The 16,291-nt window shown below is 43.5% G+C and overlaps 1 protein-coding gene across 1 annotated transcript in view; it reads right to left on the bottom strand.

Moving 5' to 3' along the window:
• Positions 1-332: 332 nt before the first annotated feature.
• GAREM1 (GRB2 associated regulator of MAPK1 subtype 1) overlaps positions 333-16,291 on the bottom strand; it is a gene marked incomplete at both ends in the record, with an annotated part of 97,527 nt that continues 81,568 nt past the window's right edge. The window contains 3 exons of the mRNA XM_080339905.1: positions 333-1,245; positions 4,505-4,671; positions 9,619-10,797. Of these exons, the coding sequence (XP_080196031.1) occupies positions 333-1,245; positions 4,505-4,671; positions 9,619-10,797 (2,259 nt within the window). The remainder of the gene's footprint in view (positions 1,246-4,504; positions 4,672-9,618; positions 10,798-16,291) is intronic.

The following is a 16,291-nucleotide window of genomic DNA, read 5'->3' as shown; positions in this document are numbered from 1 at the left end:
TGGATTGGTGTGTGTCTTTCAGCATCAAATTGTTCAGTAATAAATACAACTAAGCCTTAACAGACTATGGAGTAAAAGTTCCCTTAGTGTCCAGTTTTTAGCAGCTGTTGAATGTTCAGGGATGCACAAGGCACACCTCTGCAGATTCTCTACCTTTATTATTGACATTAAAAAAAAATATCCACTCACCACCCAAAAACGTTTATCTGCATAGTAAGAATTTTTCTACTACTATTTACAGGAAGGACTTTTAGTGCAAAAAACAGGAAGTGATGTATTAGCTGAAGTGCATCAAGCACATCTCGTATAGTTTCACTAATAACTAGCTGGCATCACATCTTGGGCCGCCAGCCATTAATGAACTGTAGTATTTTCTTAACCTGCAATTTGCTTAGCTTAAAGTCTTCTGACAGGATTTCTTCTGTAAGCTGAACCAGTAAATTGCCATCAATCTTCTCTGTAACAAAAAATGAGATGACATCTTCTGACAGACCAATAAACCTCAGCGATTTAGACACTTCCTCTATTGAGAGTCCAGAAAGGTCTGTGGGTGGCTGCCAAGGAGATCCGTCCCCACAAGACCTTGGTGCTAACTGGAGATGGAGGGGAGACGAGAAGGGATAAGACATAGAGAATGTATCTTGCATGCCCTTTTTAATGAGATACTGATCTTCCGAAAGGTCTGGAGAACCAGTTTTTGACTCCTCCTCAGCACCATCTATTTTCAGCGGCAAGGGACACATGTCTGTAACTGGTTTATCTTCGCTTGACTTTGGTGCCCGAGGAGGTAAGGCAGGACACGAATGGCTCTGCTTTGCATCGCTGTCTCCCAGAGTTTTCTCGTCAGTGCAGTCTAGAGAGTAACTTGCCGACTTTGGACAGCTAGAGATGGTGCTGGTGAACTCTGCTGGGGTCAGCGGGGAGTATCCCGCTGGGAGCTCACACCCATCGAAGTCAAAAGTCAAAGGTGCTGGACAGTTTCTCTTTGGCGTGCCCGGAGTCTTCTGTCTGGGGTAACTGTAGCTCCTGCTTGGATCAAGCAGGAAATCACTCCTGTTCAGGCCGTCAGCTGTTCCTGAAAAATGGTTTGGCCAAGATAACCTGGAAGGCAGAGCTTCAGGTGAGGGGCTTCCCAAAGGTATCGTGCTCTCAGGCTCTTTGGATTCGGTTTTCATTGCGTTACAAGGGTAGCAGGAGACAGGTGTGCTCTCAGTTGGGTTGGTGTTGTCACTCTCTGTGACATTGCTTAAGGAACAAAACAGAAAGGATGTAGTTAGTACAAAAAATGTGGCTTGTGAATAAAATCATAAACCATCTGACAGAGTCAGAGGGTGGCTGTCACAAGGAAAGAATCTTCTTTCCTGTGGTAGGACTCTTCAGATTTGAATTAACAATACATTTGAATAATGCACTGACAGCTCTTTCACTTTTTTTACAAGCCTAACAAGATGCTGATACACCCAAAAACCTCAGGAGGAAGACTTACGTCTTGGTTTTTCAAGCTTGTAAAAAAATAGATGTCCCAATTCAGTTCTGTGTCATCTCCCAAACACTCATTTTTTCCACTGTCAAATTTCTGAGGGACATCACCATGGAAAAGGAACAGCCGTACATATACTGAAGATGTTCTAATCCTGTATTTTTTATTGACACAGCACAGATGTGTCATGAGATGCACACGCTCGTAACAGAGGCAGGTCATCACTGCACTAGATCCAAGCTTGACTGATGTAAGAGATGACCAAAGGCCCTTTTGGAGCCAACATTTTCATTTCTTATGGTACTTGCGTATGCACCGGGCACAGGATCCTTCCACACTGGTCAACAGTGCAAAACCACAAAATAAGTTAACGCTTACAGCCAAAGGAAGAGTTTTAGCTAGAAGGGTAAGCAGACCCAGCTGTATATGTTGAAGTGTCAGGCTTTAAGCTTATCCCACAGTAACCTGTTTATGCACCCATATCCTTAAAATCTATGAGGAGAAACACTTGCTTTCCAAAGGCACCTTAAGAAAGTAAACCCTGACCTACTTTCAGGTGGTAAACTAAGCTTAGCTTGTCAGAGAGAACTTACGGTTTTATATCGAGGTGCTTCTGAAAGACAGGGATATCAACAAAAGCATGCAACCTGTTATCAACAGCAAATGTTTGCTGCTTTTATGCCACTTTCTAAAAGAAAGTCTGAAGGATTGAGTTTATCTCTGGAATTCTGGCCAATTAAGCCAGAACACTGAAAAAACAATCAGGAGATGTATAAAATCCTAACTTAACACAACAGAGGGAAACTAACAGTTGACATAATGGTTTTAATCACTCACCTCTCTCTCCTGCAAACTAACTACTCAAGATAGAAACTCTATAGTCATTTTGTGACAGCTCAGTGAAAACTGCTTGAGGAGGACACAGCAGCTTTCAAAAAACCAGCACAGCTTTGAATGGATTGACATAAAAAATAGCCCTCCATGAACTCAGAGTGAGTCAGAGAGGAAGCCAACCTGGACACAAAGTACAAATGCGTATAAGCAGCTCTAATCTGTATCACTGGAAAATTAGTTGGTAAACTCAGCTCCAACAGATGCAGTTTCCTCCTAACCACCCATCCCTTGCTCTCTACTCCATGCCCTCCAAATGTTTTTCCTGTTTATGTCATAAATACAAACCTGCAAGTTAAAGCAGTTGGATGTTTACGATAGCAGAGGTTTTTTTTTACCTCAACAAGGACACACTGCCAACTGGTCACTTCCGTCTGCTTAAAGGCCAACTGCTTTAATGTACTCAGCACAAAGCATTTTTTACAAATCTAGCCATTGGGCTGTTCAATTCACAGAAGACAGTCAGTAAGGTGTCGTAAACAACGGACAATACACAGAAATTAAATTGATAGATGCTGTTTCTGTTCTCTGATACAACATCAGAAATGGGAACATTTAATGATTTAAAAGATTAATCGAATTACTGAAAACCGATAAAGTAATGTTTCCAAAGTGCTTCCTTATTTGTCCTCCACCAAAATTAACTCACTGAGACTCAGTGCCAAAGGATCCAAGAGAAACCTGAAATACAGCTGAAGTCAGGCATCGGGTATTTTTATAGGCAGATAAGGACAAATCATACTGTTTTCGTTTGTGTTTAAAATATTGTCTTGCAACCATTCACGATCCAGAAAATAAGATCATGGATAAAAATGGCAAGACTTGAAAAGCAACTTCACCAGCAATCTGGTTACTCCACACAATGCCAATTTTTTAGCAGCACTAGGTCAGTTCTACCAAAATGGAGAAAACTGGTCTGGACCCAAGCTGGAGATGAATTTCATGCAAATATTGTGAAGTTCGAGGCAAATAATACCACCTGCATTCCTGAGAAACTTCACTTCTCACTGTTTTCCTTGTTTCTTGGGAGGCAGATGTATTCTTGGCTACAAAGAGGGAAAGCAGCATTTGGTGGGCCCCAAATGCTGGGAGGTCTTGCACCTCCTGTGGAGGCGTCCTTGACAGAACTACCCAACAGGCTTTCATAAAAACAAACGAGCAGCCTTGCTCTAGAGTGATCATTGCCAGATACACAATACTAAGCTGCAAATGTGCAGTATGGCTTAGAAAGGCAATTGCAGCATAAGTTATTATTCTAACTGCATCTAGGCTGAAGTGATTTCAGTGGCATTTCAGATCAGTCTGTAATATCCAGACAGGTAGTACCTCGTCATTGAAGAGATACCAGAAATAATGGCAACAAGACATTCAAGTCAAAAAGGAGGCAAGACTCCAGAAGGTGTATACACTTTCTAAAGCCAAAGGAAGAACAGTGCATTGCTAGGCAAAGGTATGCAGCCATAGAATTTGAAATCTACTGTCAACTTCTGGTTAGCCTGAGTCAATTTTCTACTTTGTGGGCTAGGCTTGTGCTGAAGTGTGTTTGATCTGGAAGCTGTCTGGCCGTCTTCTGCTGCATCTCACTTTGCACTCAGTGGTGTCTGTTGGCCTCCCTGTTCTCTATCACACCCACCCCACAGGTTCCCATATAGCTGGCACAACGCATTGTTGGATTACCACGTCCCTTTTGTGCCCCCACTTATCAGAGCTGACTGCACTGCACACATGTAGCACTGAAATCCCACCTCGAAACTAGCTTGAAGATGCACAAGTTTGAAGATCCAAGACTTTCAAGAATTATACAGAACTGTGCAGGATTTTCCATTTAGATAGCCTGTGTCACCTTACAGTGACATTACCTACACCAATATGTGCGGGTATTTAATATAAATCGCTATGTCCTATATCTAGTAAAACATAGTTTCTGCTGGAGCTTTGCTTTGAATCTTTAAAAATCCTCAAGCTTTGCTTGAATCTTTAAAAATACTGTGGCAGGTTAGCCCATTTCACCAAAAGTCAGCAACTCTGACCCAGTACCATGCTTTTACAAACAAGTGCCTCCAAAAAGAGCACTGCTTCATTTAACTTTCTCAAAAAGAGCTAGCATGGGGCTCTCACAGCAAAAACACATACATGTTGTGCAGTCCCGATGAGTAGTAGGACAGAGTTGGGCTAGGAGAGCGGGTCTGCTGCCGCGCAGGTTTGACGGTGCGGGGAGGGATGGAAGGACTGGTGGAGGACGGCTTTGAACTCCGTGGTGGGACGGGGGGAGCGTTCAGGAGCCTGCATTCCTCTTTTACCTGTACAAAAGAAGAACATGACAGTAAGTAGCAAGAAAATCTGGGCAACAGCACTCTCAACCAGATGAAACACATCTGGTTGTGCCTTATTCTGTGAAAGGAAATAATTAAAAAGGGAGGAGAAGAGAAAAATTATGCTAAGGATGTGCATTTGCAACAGTATGTGGCTGTCATAAAGAAGTCCAAAAGAATGCTTTACTGCCAGTAGAGCTACTAGCACTCTTTTTTAGGATGTTTTTCAGTACTTTGATATCCACTCATTTAAAAAGTAGCAGCAGTGAAACGATGTAGAAGAACCTTCCAGTACCATAGAAAATCAGAGAGACAGTTCCAGATACTTTACATTTTATAAGGAGCAAATCATTAGGCTTAAACTTCATTAGCGTTGTTTATTTAGCTATAATGAACCAAGCTTACGTAATGAGAAGATCTCAACAGACTTCAGTGTTTCCTGACTTATTTCATACTCAGCCATTCAGTGTTCCTCCCCCAAGAAAAGTACATCCATCTGTCCTGGTTTTGTCTCATATTTACCAGATGCTGGCATTAAAACCTGGAGCTTCAGTCCTTCTGTAGCTACCCCAAGCATTCCCGGATGAGGTTAACAACAAAACATACAAGCTGAAAGGCATGGGCAGAAGAGCCTGTTCAAGTAAAACACCCAGCCTACAGGTCCACTTTTTGCAGCCAGCCAACTTTGCAGCTTAAACCAAATTACTGCAGCAGTGCTTATCTGAAATTTACTTTGGTCTGCCTAGGTAGGATCAAAATACTAGGATCCATCCCCATAGAAAAAATGATGGAATTAAGACCTTAATCGCATCAGGACATACTGGGGAGAGCATCTTTAGGGCTAAAGGTGAGCAAGGCTACTGAGAATTAGGATGTCAGGCAAGATTTTTCAGGACTCACCACCTGCCCCTGGCAGGAGGAGACCTCTCTGTTCTCCTTGTTTGAAACAGTCTCAGATGCACCAGAAAAGGGAAATTCTCTTTGTGTTTGAAAGTTACAGTTTATTTTAAAATTTAACAACACTGCAGAACTAAAAGTTATCTTAGCAGTTCTGCAACACACAATTAGCAATTAAAGTGATTTAATTTATTCAAAACCAAAATAAATGTGGAACCTTTTGCAATCCACTTCAGTGCTTTCAAAATGCAACAACCCATTTAATACTTTTGTGAAATGGAAAATTGGGGACTGGGACACTGTAGTACATTTTTTTCCTAATTCAAAACAAGTCAAAATTACAGGAAATGCCCAACAGCATAAAGCACTGAAATAAATCTTGCTCTAAGGGTTCCTATTTGCTCTTTCAAGAAAAAAAAAGAAAAAAAAGAGTCAATTTTATTCATGTTTGTTATTGAATTCAGGCATAAAACTCTTCAGCCATTTTAGTGCTGTGCCCCAAGGATGCCTAAGGACTCTTTTTTTTTTTAATCTCCCAAGTTGGAGTAGGCAAAGTTAATGCTGCATGGTATTGAATATATACCCACAGGGTTAGAGAGACCATTCAGGGGAGCTCTTGGAGCACAGCAGATGGTCCAAGGGTTAAAGGGATTCTTTCCTGGGAAGACTGCTGGCATTCAAAGGTGCTGGCATAACAAACTATGCCAAGCTCCTTTGTTGACCTAGATTGCAGATCAGAACGGGGCCGTAAATAATACCGGTTTGCAGTCCCAGTTGGTCCCTGTCACAAGACTGTGACTACAGCTGCCAGACACAGCCCTCAGGAAACCCAGCAGGGGAATAAAAAGGAGAGATTTTGCAGATTAAACTGACAGGAGCGAGGGGAAACTTCAGAGGTAAGCTTCCCTCACACTAGGTCCAAGTGAACATAGATGAAAAAACAAATGTGGGAGAGGAGGGGAACAGCTGCGGTGCAACCTGCCAATCACCTTGATGGATGTTGCTGTTAGTAGGAAATACTCTTTTGCCCAGAAGCACTAGATGTTGTGCGGCTGCCAGATACAGACAAAGCGCATTCGCACTGCATGTCCCAGGACTTCTATTCGTCACTTTCAGAACCCTTCCATGCTCCAACACTCCTTCCCATGACCCAGGGATGGGGACCGCCTTCTGATGGCATGAGGTGGATTTTAAGACCTCTGCTCCTTTGCCTTGGTGTCAGCCTCAGCTCCGCCAGCACCCCAGGCCCCTGGGGTGTCACTCCCAAACCTGGGCATTGCCAGTGCCCATGGCAGTGATCACTTCTGAGGCCACCTGGATAAAACTCACCCCATCACTGGCATGACTGGGAATGTAATACAAAGCTGTTCAACACTCCTTGTTGCCAGGAGTCTGAACTTGCAGCACACTCCATCGGGGATTTGCTTTAAATCAATCAGGAAAACAGCCTCTGATTTTATGCAAATTAGTGCTTGAAGGCTGAAGCAATTTCTAATTTACAGGCCTTAATTCAGAGGTCATTTCCCCCGCTCCATCCCCCACTCTGCCTTCATGCTACTTGGATTTTCTGAAAGGTATTTAGAAAATAAGCATTATATATCAGAATGCTCCATCCTGCTGGTGAGAAGAAAATGAGAACAGCCTGTGAAACACTTGAATGTCCTTTTCTCTCTCCTACAAACAGCTCTCCTATACACTGATTTTAAATTTACTGCATGCAAAAATACAATTGCTAGCCAAGCTTTATACAGAAACACTATGGAATATCATTCTAGAGGGAGTGATGACTAAACCCCATGTTCATCAGCAGGTCCTGAGATGATCTTATTCTATAAATACTCTACATGGAAACCATGCAAACATCTCCTTGGCTCCAGCCCACTGATGAATTTGGTAGGCCACTGATACTCAATTCCAAAGCTGTTCCAGGAAGCCACAAAACTGAGCCTAAATTATTATCACCTATGGAGATGCATTTTTTAAAAAATTTTGTTTTATTTCTTAAGGGGTTACACCCCACGCCCACCTAAAATGCAAGATAATATCTTTACCAGAAATTACTTCTCCTGTATGGCTAGAAAGCAATACCAAAACTGCTGACAGCATTCACACATTACATCACTAATGTAAGACACACGTGACAAAGTCACACACTTTTCCAAGTGACCTTAAAAAGCAACATATGCAGGTGCCCCAAACGCCATCCAGCTACCCCCAGAAGGGAGATGCTAAGCCACGAGGCTTCCCCAATCGTTTGAGGGTCCACACCGATGCTGTACAGGTGCTCCACAGCCCTCCCAGCATCCCATTACCCACGCCTCAGTTGTGACATGAGACATCCATGTCTCAGGTATGACCCGGGGGATCATCCCCTGTCAGGAGGGCTGTCCTCACCCCATCATGGGGGCAACCTTCCTCCCCCTCATCCTCCCACCCGCTCCTCGGTGCAGGCTCCGGAGCTCTTTTGACCCCGTGCTGAAACAGTTCAGCTTGCAGGAATCAGCAGGAAACGAATAATTTTCCAGATCCAGACCTGGCTGCCTGCCCAGGCGCAGGAGTGCCAGAGCCAGCACAACACAGGAGCCAGGACTGTGTGGCTGCGAAAGGAGAAGGAGGAGGAGGAGGGTGGGACCAGCCCCGTGCGGGTTTACATCAGCACAGGCTGCCAGGGAACCTCATCCCGATACGGTGCTGCTGGGCACTTGTCCAAAAGTCTGGACAAAGCCTCAGTGCATACCTGACCTCTGCGGCAAGGAAGTGCTCTTGGGTTCCCGCACTTAAGACATTACACGTAAACACTCTTTGCTAAGACGACGTAATGTCTTGAATTTCCTGAAGCTGCTGCAGCTGCTTTTTGGGGAAGTTTTGGCAGCACAGTCAAAGGGCTGTAGTTGTACACTTCATCCCTACACTGGTGTTCTCTCCCTCTCCCTCTCCTCTCCTCTGCTGCAGTTTGGTCTTAGGTTAGTCTCAGCTTACTGTGCAGCCACGCTCTTGAAAATATCATTGGACTTGCAAATGGAATAATGTTTATTTAAATTCCAGCACAAACCCTGCAAAATTAATTTGTTACATTATTATATCTGTCAAGATTCATGTGATGTGAGTATTAAATTTTGCTAAATATTCCTAGACACTCTTTCCTGGGGGAAGTTTTCTATATTCCCTTTGTGTTTTTTAAAAAATAATGTTTAGGACTATGACAAGAGACCACATGATGGTTGGATTTTCCATCCAGTCCACATAAGCTCCTGTTGATAAAACATATTTGTATTTTTGTCTCTGAAGTCTCCATGACATTTCAGGTTTGGAGAAGTGATTTCTCCCATTAGTTTTGATTAGAAACCCTAGGATAGGAAACGTGCTCTATTTAAATTCGAGTCCTGTAGAAAGCTCATTTATCAGCTCTGCAGTGTTCCTATTTACACGTTTTATTTCAATAAGCAGTACAGAGTGATTAGTTCAGGTCTAGTTTGATAAAGTTTCCTTGAAATCGATGACATTTAATATTCTTCAAAATCTGCAATAGACTTGTAACACAGAAGACAATTTGTCCTTAACAAATACTTCAAATACATAAAAATTCTAGCTGTCCTCATTAACAGGACTTATTAATTGAAGACACACACACTAAGGTGACTTGAGGCAGTTCAAAGTGGGGTCATGCCCCACATACTTTGGCCACAGAAAATATGAGAAAACACGGTGGCCATGTGGAGAGATGATGTGAAAGCAAGGGAAGAAAGTGACCAGAACATTCTTAGATCTTGTTTGTCTGAGCAAAATACCCCAATAAATATCACCTGAGAGTATCAAGATGAAGCTACTACTTCAGTTTTATTAAATATACTCCAGTAATTTTTAGAATATGACTTACACCTAGTAGGAAAGTAGCTGAAGTTGTACGTCTTACAATGTCTCACTATTTCCTTGTCCTCTATGTGCCCCCCTCCAAGTCTTCCCTAAAAAAAAATTCCCAAGCAAACTCTTAACTAGCTGAAAAAAAGAAATGAATCGACATAAATAACCCTGACTTACTGCTTCTGATTTGGGAGGCACTGGAGGTGGAGGTAGGGAAACTTCTGAAGACTTTGTGGTTACTCCGACAGTCGCAGGCACAGGAAGGGATGCGGTACCACACTTTGATCGGAAAGACCCCCTGTAGCTGTCACATTTGTTCTTCTCACTTAGCGAGCGAGTGAGAGGCTGGTCACCAGCCTTTCCAGACCCTTGGTCCAACCACAGCTCTTCGTAAGGAAGCTCTGGTTTTGTAGGCAGAAACATCGATTCTTCGCTGACTTCAGGAAAAAGGTAATCGCTGCCACTGTCACCAGACTCCTGGTACTGGAGAGCATCGTGAGAGAAGAGGGCCCACTCGTTACACAAGTCCCTGCAGCCGTGGAGGTTCACTTCACTATTCCCGTGCAGATTGTTTCCATAGACGCACACAGAAAGCCGGTGGAAGGATTGGGTGAGCTCATCCCGCGCGTAGCTGAGGGAGTTGGGCACGTGGCTGTGCCCCGGGCACCGGCTCTTCTTCGGGCTCTTGCAGTCTTCATTCCAGTCAGTCTTCACATCTCGCACCGCACGGGAATACTCGTCTATGTCAAACTGTTCCTGGCATATATTAAACCAATGCTGTATGAGGGATTCATGCCACAGCTCCCCCTTTACCAGACTGTCGGGCAGAATAAATTTTGGAAGCGTTAAGTGCAAGGGAAAATGCATGGGAATAATTTTGTTACCACGAAGCACACAACAAACCACCACAGTCTTGGTTTGAATGTTGACAAACTTGTACCGGTGCCCTTCACGGATAAAATGCAGGTCGTAAGGGTTTCTTGGTGTAGGACTCGGCACAGTCACATTAACAGGCAGCCTGGTTTTTTCTACTATATTGCGAATCGTGTGCTCCCCTTCTTGCATCTGCACCTCCAACGGGCTGCGGGTGCTAAACTTGCCCTTACACTGGAAAGGGAGACTGATGCTTTCGTTGGTCCTGTGGTTCATGCATATGAGACAGGGCATTTTGCCTCTGCCTAGCTTACTAATTGAATTAAGTTTCCCAATTTTTTTGAAGATGGTGTTGAGTCGTGACTTCTCCTTAGAAGATTTTGCATAAAGGATTTCTGCTTGCCCCATTAAAGTGAGCTCATCCCCAGTACAAAGGGTAATGTTGTAAACCTCAGTGTCTTCATTGCATTCACCTGAAGCCACCTGCAAAATAATAATAAAAAATTTGGTTTTTCCCTGCCGAAGATAAGATTTCAAATCATATCAAATCTATCACGACTGAACTTACAAGACTATATACTAGGAGAAATTAAACTAACTTTATTTGAACAGCTGAGTAGTCAAGTGCAAGGTGTTTAACCTGAAGCTTGGCCAAGTAACCTTTTTTTATGGTCCTGCACATTCCTGCATCCACTTATTCCAGCAATTTAAACGGTCACTTCTGTCATACAGCTATGACAGAGCATGTCTGGATTCTCTTGGGAACCATTGGGAACAGTTTTTGCTGTTTTCTAGAACTTCTTTGCCAGGCTCTTGAGGGAAGCAAACCTCCTTCTTCCACAATATTCAGCTCCCTGAGGAGCAAAAAAGGTAAAGCATATCCCTTTATTATAATCTCTTCCAGGCTAGGGGGAATCACAGATGACATCTACTCCCTGAAGGAGAGGTCAAGAATATCAGTTTATCCCATATGCCTAACTCCCCCCTCTGCCTTGCTCTCCTAGTCATAGACTTCCTTCCTCATTTTTTGATCATAATTGCAATTTAAGAGATTAAACAACATATGCACAGCCATGTGTGTGCTTTTCCACTATATAAATTGTACTAGGGAAAAAAAAAAAAAAAGCAAACCAGATGTCCAAGGTTCATTTGTTCCTGAAGTTATTTCCTTAAGACTGAGAGAACTCTCTATAGACAAGATTCCTTTGCTTTGTATTTGAGTGGCTTAACGCAAAGGGCATTTTCAGGGATCTAACAGAACCCACCCAGTTCTTTCTCAGCAGCAGCAGCAGCAAACTGCTTATAAAGAAAGGTGCATTAGATAAACACTACTGGCCTGTTATAGACCATTTTACTCAGAAATATGGAATATACCAAAGAAAAAAGCCAATGAAAACATATGGTAAAACTGCACAACCCTTCCTCACCTCTGCAACCCCTAAAGACTTCATGGAGCCGTGTGAAGTTCATATTCCAGGCTTCAAACTCGGGTATCACCACAGAATAGCCACTGCATGAAGTCAAGGCTGTAAGTCCAACCAGTTAATAACCGAGGAGTGCTGTGAAAGATGCCTCCTCTTGTAAAATGTGATCTGCGTCTCACCCATGTTTGTAAAGACGTGATTATCTCCTGCAAGCCTGTGAGAGCCAAGGCAGAGGCGGCTCAGCCGAGGTGTGCCGCCTCAGCTCTTCTGTCTCAGCGCTTCCGGAGAGGAAGTCATTCAAGCCCTGAATTATCTAAACAAACAGTATTTGGTCTAATCAAGGAAACTGCTGGGATTTTATGGTACGCAATACTCCTTCACAGTTCACACCATTGGCCAGGAGGTCACTGTGACATGAAAGGAAAGCACTTGGGGTTTTTTTGCTGATAGCACCAGCTATCATTGCTGGTTTCTCCTCAAAACCGCCACAGAGTGTTGCTTTTGAGCTGTGGCCATGTAGCCCTGCCTCTGGTGGAGCTGATAGTGTTGAGGAAAGATGGGGCTCTGTGAATGTACTGTTCAACCACAGAATCACAGAATGGTTGGGGTTGGAAGGGACCTCTGGAGTTCATCTAGTCCGACCCACCTGCTAAAGCAGGTTCACCTAGAGCAGATTTCACAGGAATGTGTCCAGGTGGGGTTTGAATGTCTCCAGAGAAGGAGACTCCACAGCCTCTCTGGGCAGCCTGTCCCAGTGCTCTGGCACCCTCAAGGTAAAGAAGTTTCTCCTCATTTTCAGATGGAACCTCCTGTGCTTTGGTATGTGCCCGTTGCCCTATATGCTGTCAACGGGCACCACTGAAAGGAGTCTGGTCCCAACCTCCTGATACCCACCTTTGAGATATTTATAAACATTGATAAGATGCCCTCTCAGCCTTCTCTTCTCCAGGATGAACAGACCCAGCTCTCTCAGCATCGACAAGTTCTCACAAATGGTTTCTTTGGTCAGCGGGAGCTACGCTGCCAGAAACTTTAACTGTAGACAGTACGGTTGGTTACAGCTTTTTGTCGCTTCCTGCAGGACACCGGCCAGAGCGAGGGAGGTGTCACCCCCTACGGCTGTGGGAGCTGCTGCTTGGCCAACTCACGGCTCCCTGGTGATTTACAAACAAACAAGCCTCTGTAGAAGGAAATGGTGGGTCAGATGTGAACCACAGAGGTAACGAAGTGGCCGAGCTTTACAGCAAAGGTATCATAAAGCAGACGTTTACTAATGGCATCTATTTCAACCAGCCAAATAGCAAATGGATTTTTAGATTCAACAGGTATGTTTAAAGTCAAAATTATTCTTAATTCAAAAATTTGTTTTCTTTCTTTTTTTTTTTTTTTTTTTAAATATATAATGTCACAGGATAACAGGTGAAATAAAGTTGAATTTTACTGTGCTGGAACAAAAGAAAAATCGCAGCACAGTTCTAGTTTGGTACTCTGAGAAAAATACCGTTCTGCACTCTTCCTTCTGAACAAAAATATAAAGTATCAGTAACTGTCCAAAATTGTAATAAAAAAACTTAAAAAGTGAAATGAAAAATCTAAGACCCTTCCTATGGTGACGCTAAGGCTGCTGAACACCTCACCAGGCTGAGTATGTTTAAAAATGTAAGTTCTGAAAGTCAAGAAAGCTATCTCCTCTCGTCTTGTGTTAGGCTAATTCATTCATTACCACACAGTAATTAACATGTGTAAAACATACATAGTAGGTAAATATGTGTTCCAGGACATTAGCAACAAATATATACCATATCATACGTATGTATGCATATATATTAACATGTATCATACCATACATAGTAATTACTAGAATAATCTAGAAACTCATAACACAGATATCTCTAAGTTTTATTTCTCAGATTACATAGCTAAATATTTACTTTGTCCTTGTAGCAATGACCTATGAAAATCAAACTTGCTCTGTCTTGTTCACTCAGACATTTCATTTTATCAGCGGCCATAAAACTTACAAAAATATCAATAAATAGGGTCATGGACTTTAGCACAGGACATCAGGTGACACCTGTAGAATCCTCCAGGTTGGGTAGGACCCCCAGAGTCATCTTGTCCAACCTGCTCCTCAAATCACGTGTAGTTATGGCAGGCTGCTCAGGGCCATGTCCAGTTAAATTTTCAGTTTCTCCAAAGATGGACAATCCACATTTTCTCTGGGCAACCTCTTTATTTGTTCAACCACTCTCATGTTAAAATATATTTTTTTCTTATATGGGAGCAGAATTCCAACTTGTGCCTGTTGCCTGTTGTTCTCCAACTGAGCACATCAGATGAGTGAATCTGTCTTATTTATACCCTCCCATTGGGCAGGTATGCACAGCAGAGGGATCTCTCCTCAGGTCTCTCAAGGCTGAACAACCCTAGTTCTCCCTGCCTCTCCTAATGTGTAGTTTGCTACAGCCCCTTGACCATCTTGGTATAATGAATTATGGGAAAAAAGATGTTTCCAAAACTAGAAGCAACACTCCAGCTGTAGCATTGCAAGTGCTGAATGATGGGGAATAATCACCGTTCTCGACTTGCTGACTATGCTTTTGCTTACACAGCCCCATATGCTTTTGTCTGTCTTTACCACACACTACTACTGTATACCAGGCACTGCTCAGACTTTTTCCACAGAGCCACTTTCTACCCATCAGCCTGTCACAGGGCTTATGGCCTCCCGGGTGTTGGGCTTTGCACTTGTCTTTGGTGAACTTCCCTGGGCCACGATCAGCCCAGGAACCAGCCAAGCACAGCAGCTGCTCAGAACAGATCTGATTCATGCCAAATAATCTGCTTAAAGACAACGGGATCTGGGAGAAAGTGCATTTCATAAATTACTCCTAAAAGGCAGAATGAGTAACACCTCACCAGACTCAGCTTCCTCTGCCCTCTGAGCTTCTGTGATGATTTGTACCTTCAAGCACCCTTACGCTCCTTTACACCCTTGCTGAGAGGATCCCCCGTGCACCCTTCGGTTTCTGCTCCGAAATCATGGGTGGGGTGTAGCAGAGCCCTACGCTATTTCAGACACTTGGAGCTGCCAGCGGCACATCCCAGGCCACGCATGTGACACGGCGTATCGCTGGTATATGATGGACAGAACGGAGCAGTGCGCTATCTCAGAGTGGCAGAGTTAAGGTGGTCCAGAACACAGGCTGGTGCAGAAATAATAGTATAATTTTGTGGCAAATCTCCTCATAATTCTGGAAAACAGGTAATGCTACAGGAGGCAGAAAGCACCTGAGAAGCCTTCATTCAGCTACATAACATATCTGGGAAGTCCAGCTAGAATTCCAGTGGCACTCCACTCTGTCCCACACTTGTAGCTCAGTCAACTCCCTCCTGCTTTGCCCACATTTGAGCAATGCTCCTGCCTCCTTTGAGACTTCTCTGCCAGGTTTGGTTTTTGAACCTTCAGGTGTGAAGACCTTGCAACTGGCAGAAAGCTGAGACCAGCAGAAGGAATGGGGGGAAAAAAGGTAGGACAACACATTTTCCTCAAATATCTCCACAGCGGGACTGTGCCCTCATATTTTTAATTCTTTGTGTGTGCCACCTCCTCACATCCTCTAAACCAGGAATTCTTCAGTGGACAATATGCAGCAGTAACCATCACACCTGCAGTTGCTGTCATTACCTAATAAATACAACCTCTCCTAGCTTGGGAGCATTCTGAAATCATTCCTTCCCCAAACATGTTTATCTTCATGGCTGCTCTCTCTGTTTTACACATTATCACAACAATGCTTTATAGAATCATAGAATGTCCTGAGTTGGAAGGGAACCATAAGGATCATCGAGTCCAACTCCTGTCCCTGCATATGACAACCCCACAGTTCACACCGTGTGTCTGAGGGTGTTGTCCAGCCTCTTCTTGAACACTGTCAGGCTTGGGGCTGTGACACCTCCCTGGGGAGCCTGTTCCAGTGCTCCACCACTCTCTGGGTGAAGAACCTTTTCCTCATGTCCAACCTGAACCTCCCCTGGCACATCTTCCTGCCATTCCCTCGGGTTCTGTCACTGGTCGCCAGAGAGAAGAGATCAGCACCTGCCCTTCCTCATCCTCTTGTGAGGAAGCTCTAGGATGTGATGAGGACACCTCAGTCTCCTCTTCTCCAGGATGAGCAAACCCAGTGACTTTAGCTGAAAAGTTAAGTCTTAATTGTAAAAGGAATGTGTGGCTCAGTAAAAATACAGAATTTGTGCTATGCTAACTTTGCTTTCATATCTCCATATTAAACTACTAGTGGGAAATTACTTCAAAAAAATAAGTATTATTGTAACTTTTTTTTTTTTTTTTACCCGAGAAAATCTGAGTTGAAACATCTACGCATATTTTCTCATACTTCACACATTATAACAATGACTCCTGCAGTTTTATTTGCCCCTCGCTCTTTTGCCCTTCCCAGCCAATTTTCACTTTCTGCTAACAGGTGAGAATAAGCAGCGCTCCCAGCTCTATGCTTGTCACTCTACATTCCAAAGACATCTAGAAATCACTA

This window comes from Nesoenas mayeri (genome assembly GCF_963082525.1).
Source record: "Nesoenas mayeri genome assembly, chromosome: 2".
Classification (NCBI taxonomy): domain Eukaryota; kingdom Metazoa; phylum Chordata; class Aves; order Columbiformes; family Columbidae; genus Nesoenas; species Nesoenas mayeri.
This window is presented reverse-complemented; position numbering and strand designations above follow the sequence as displayed.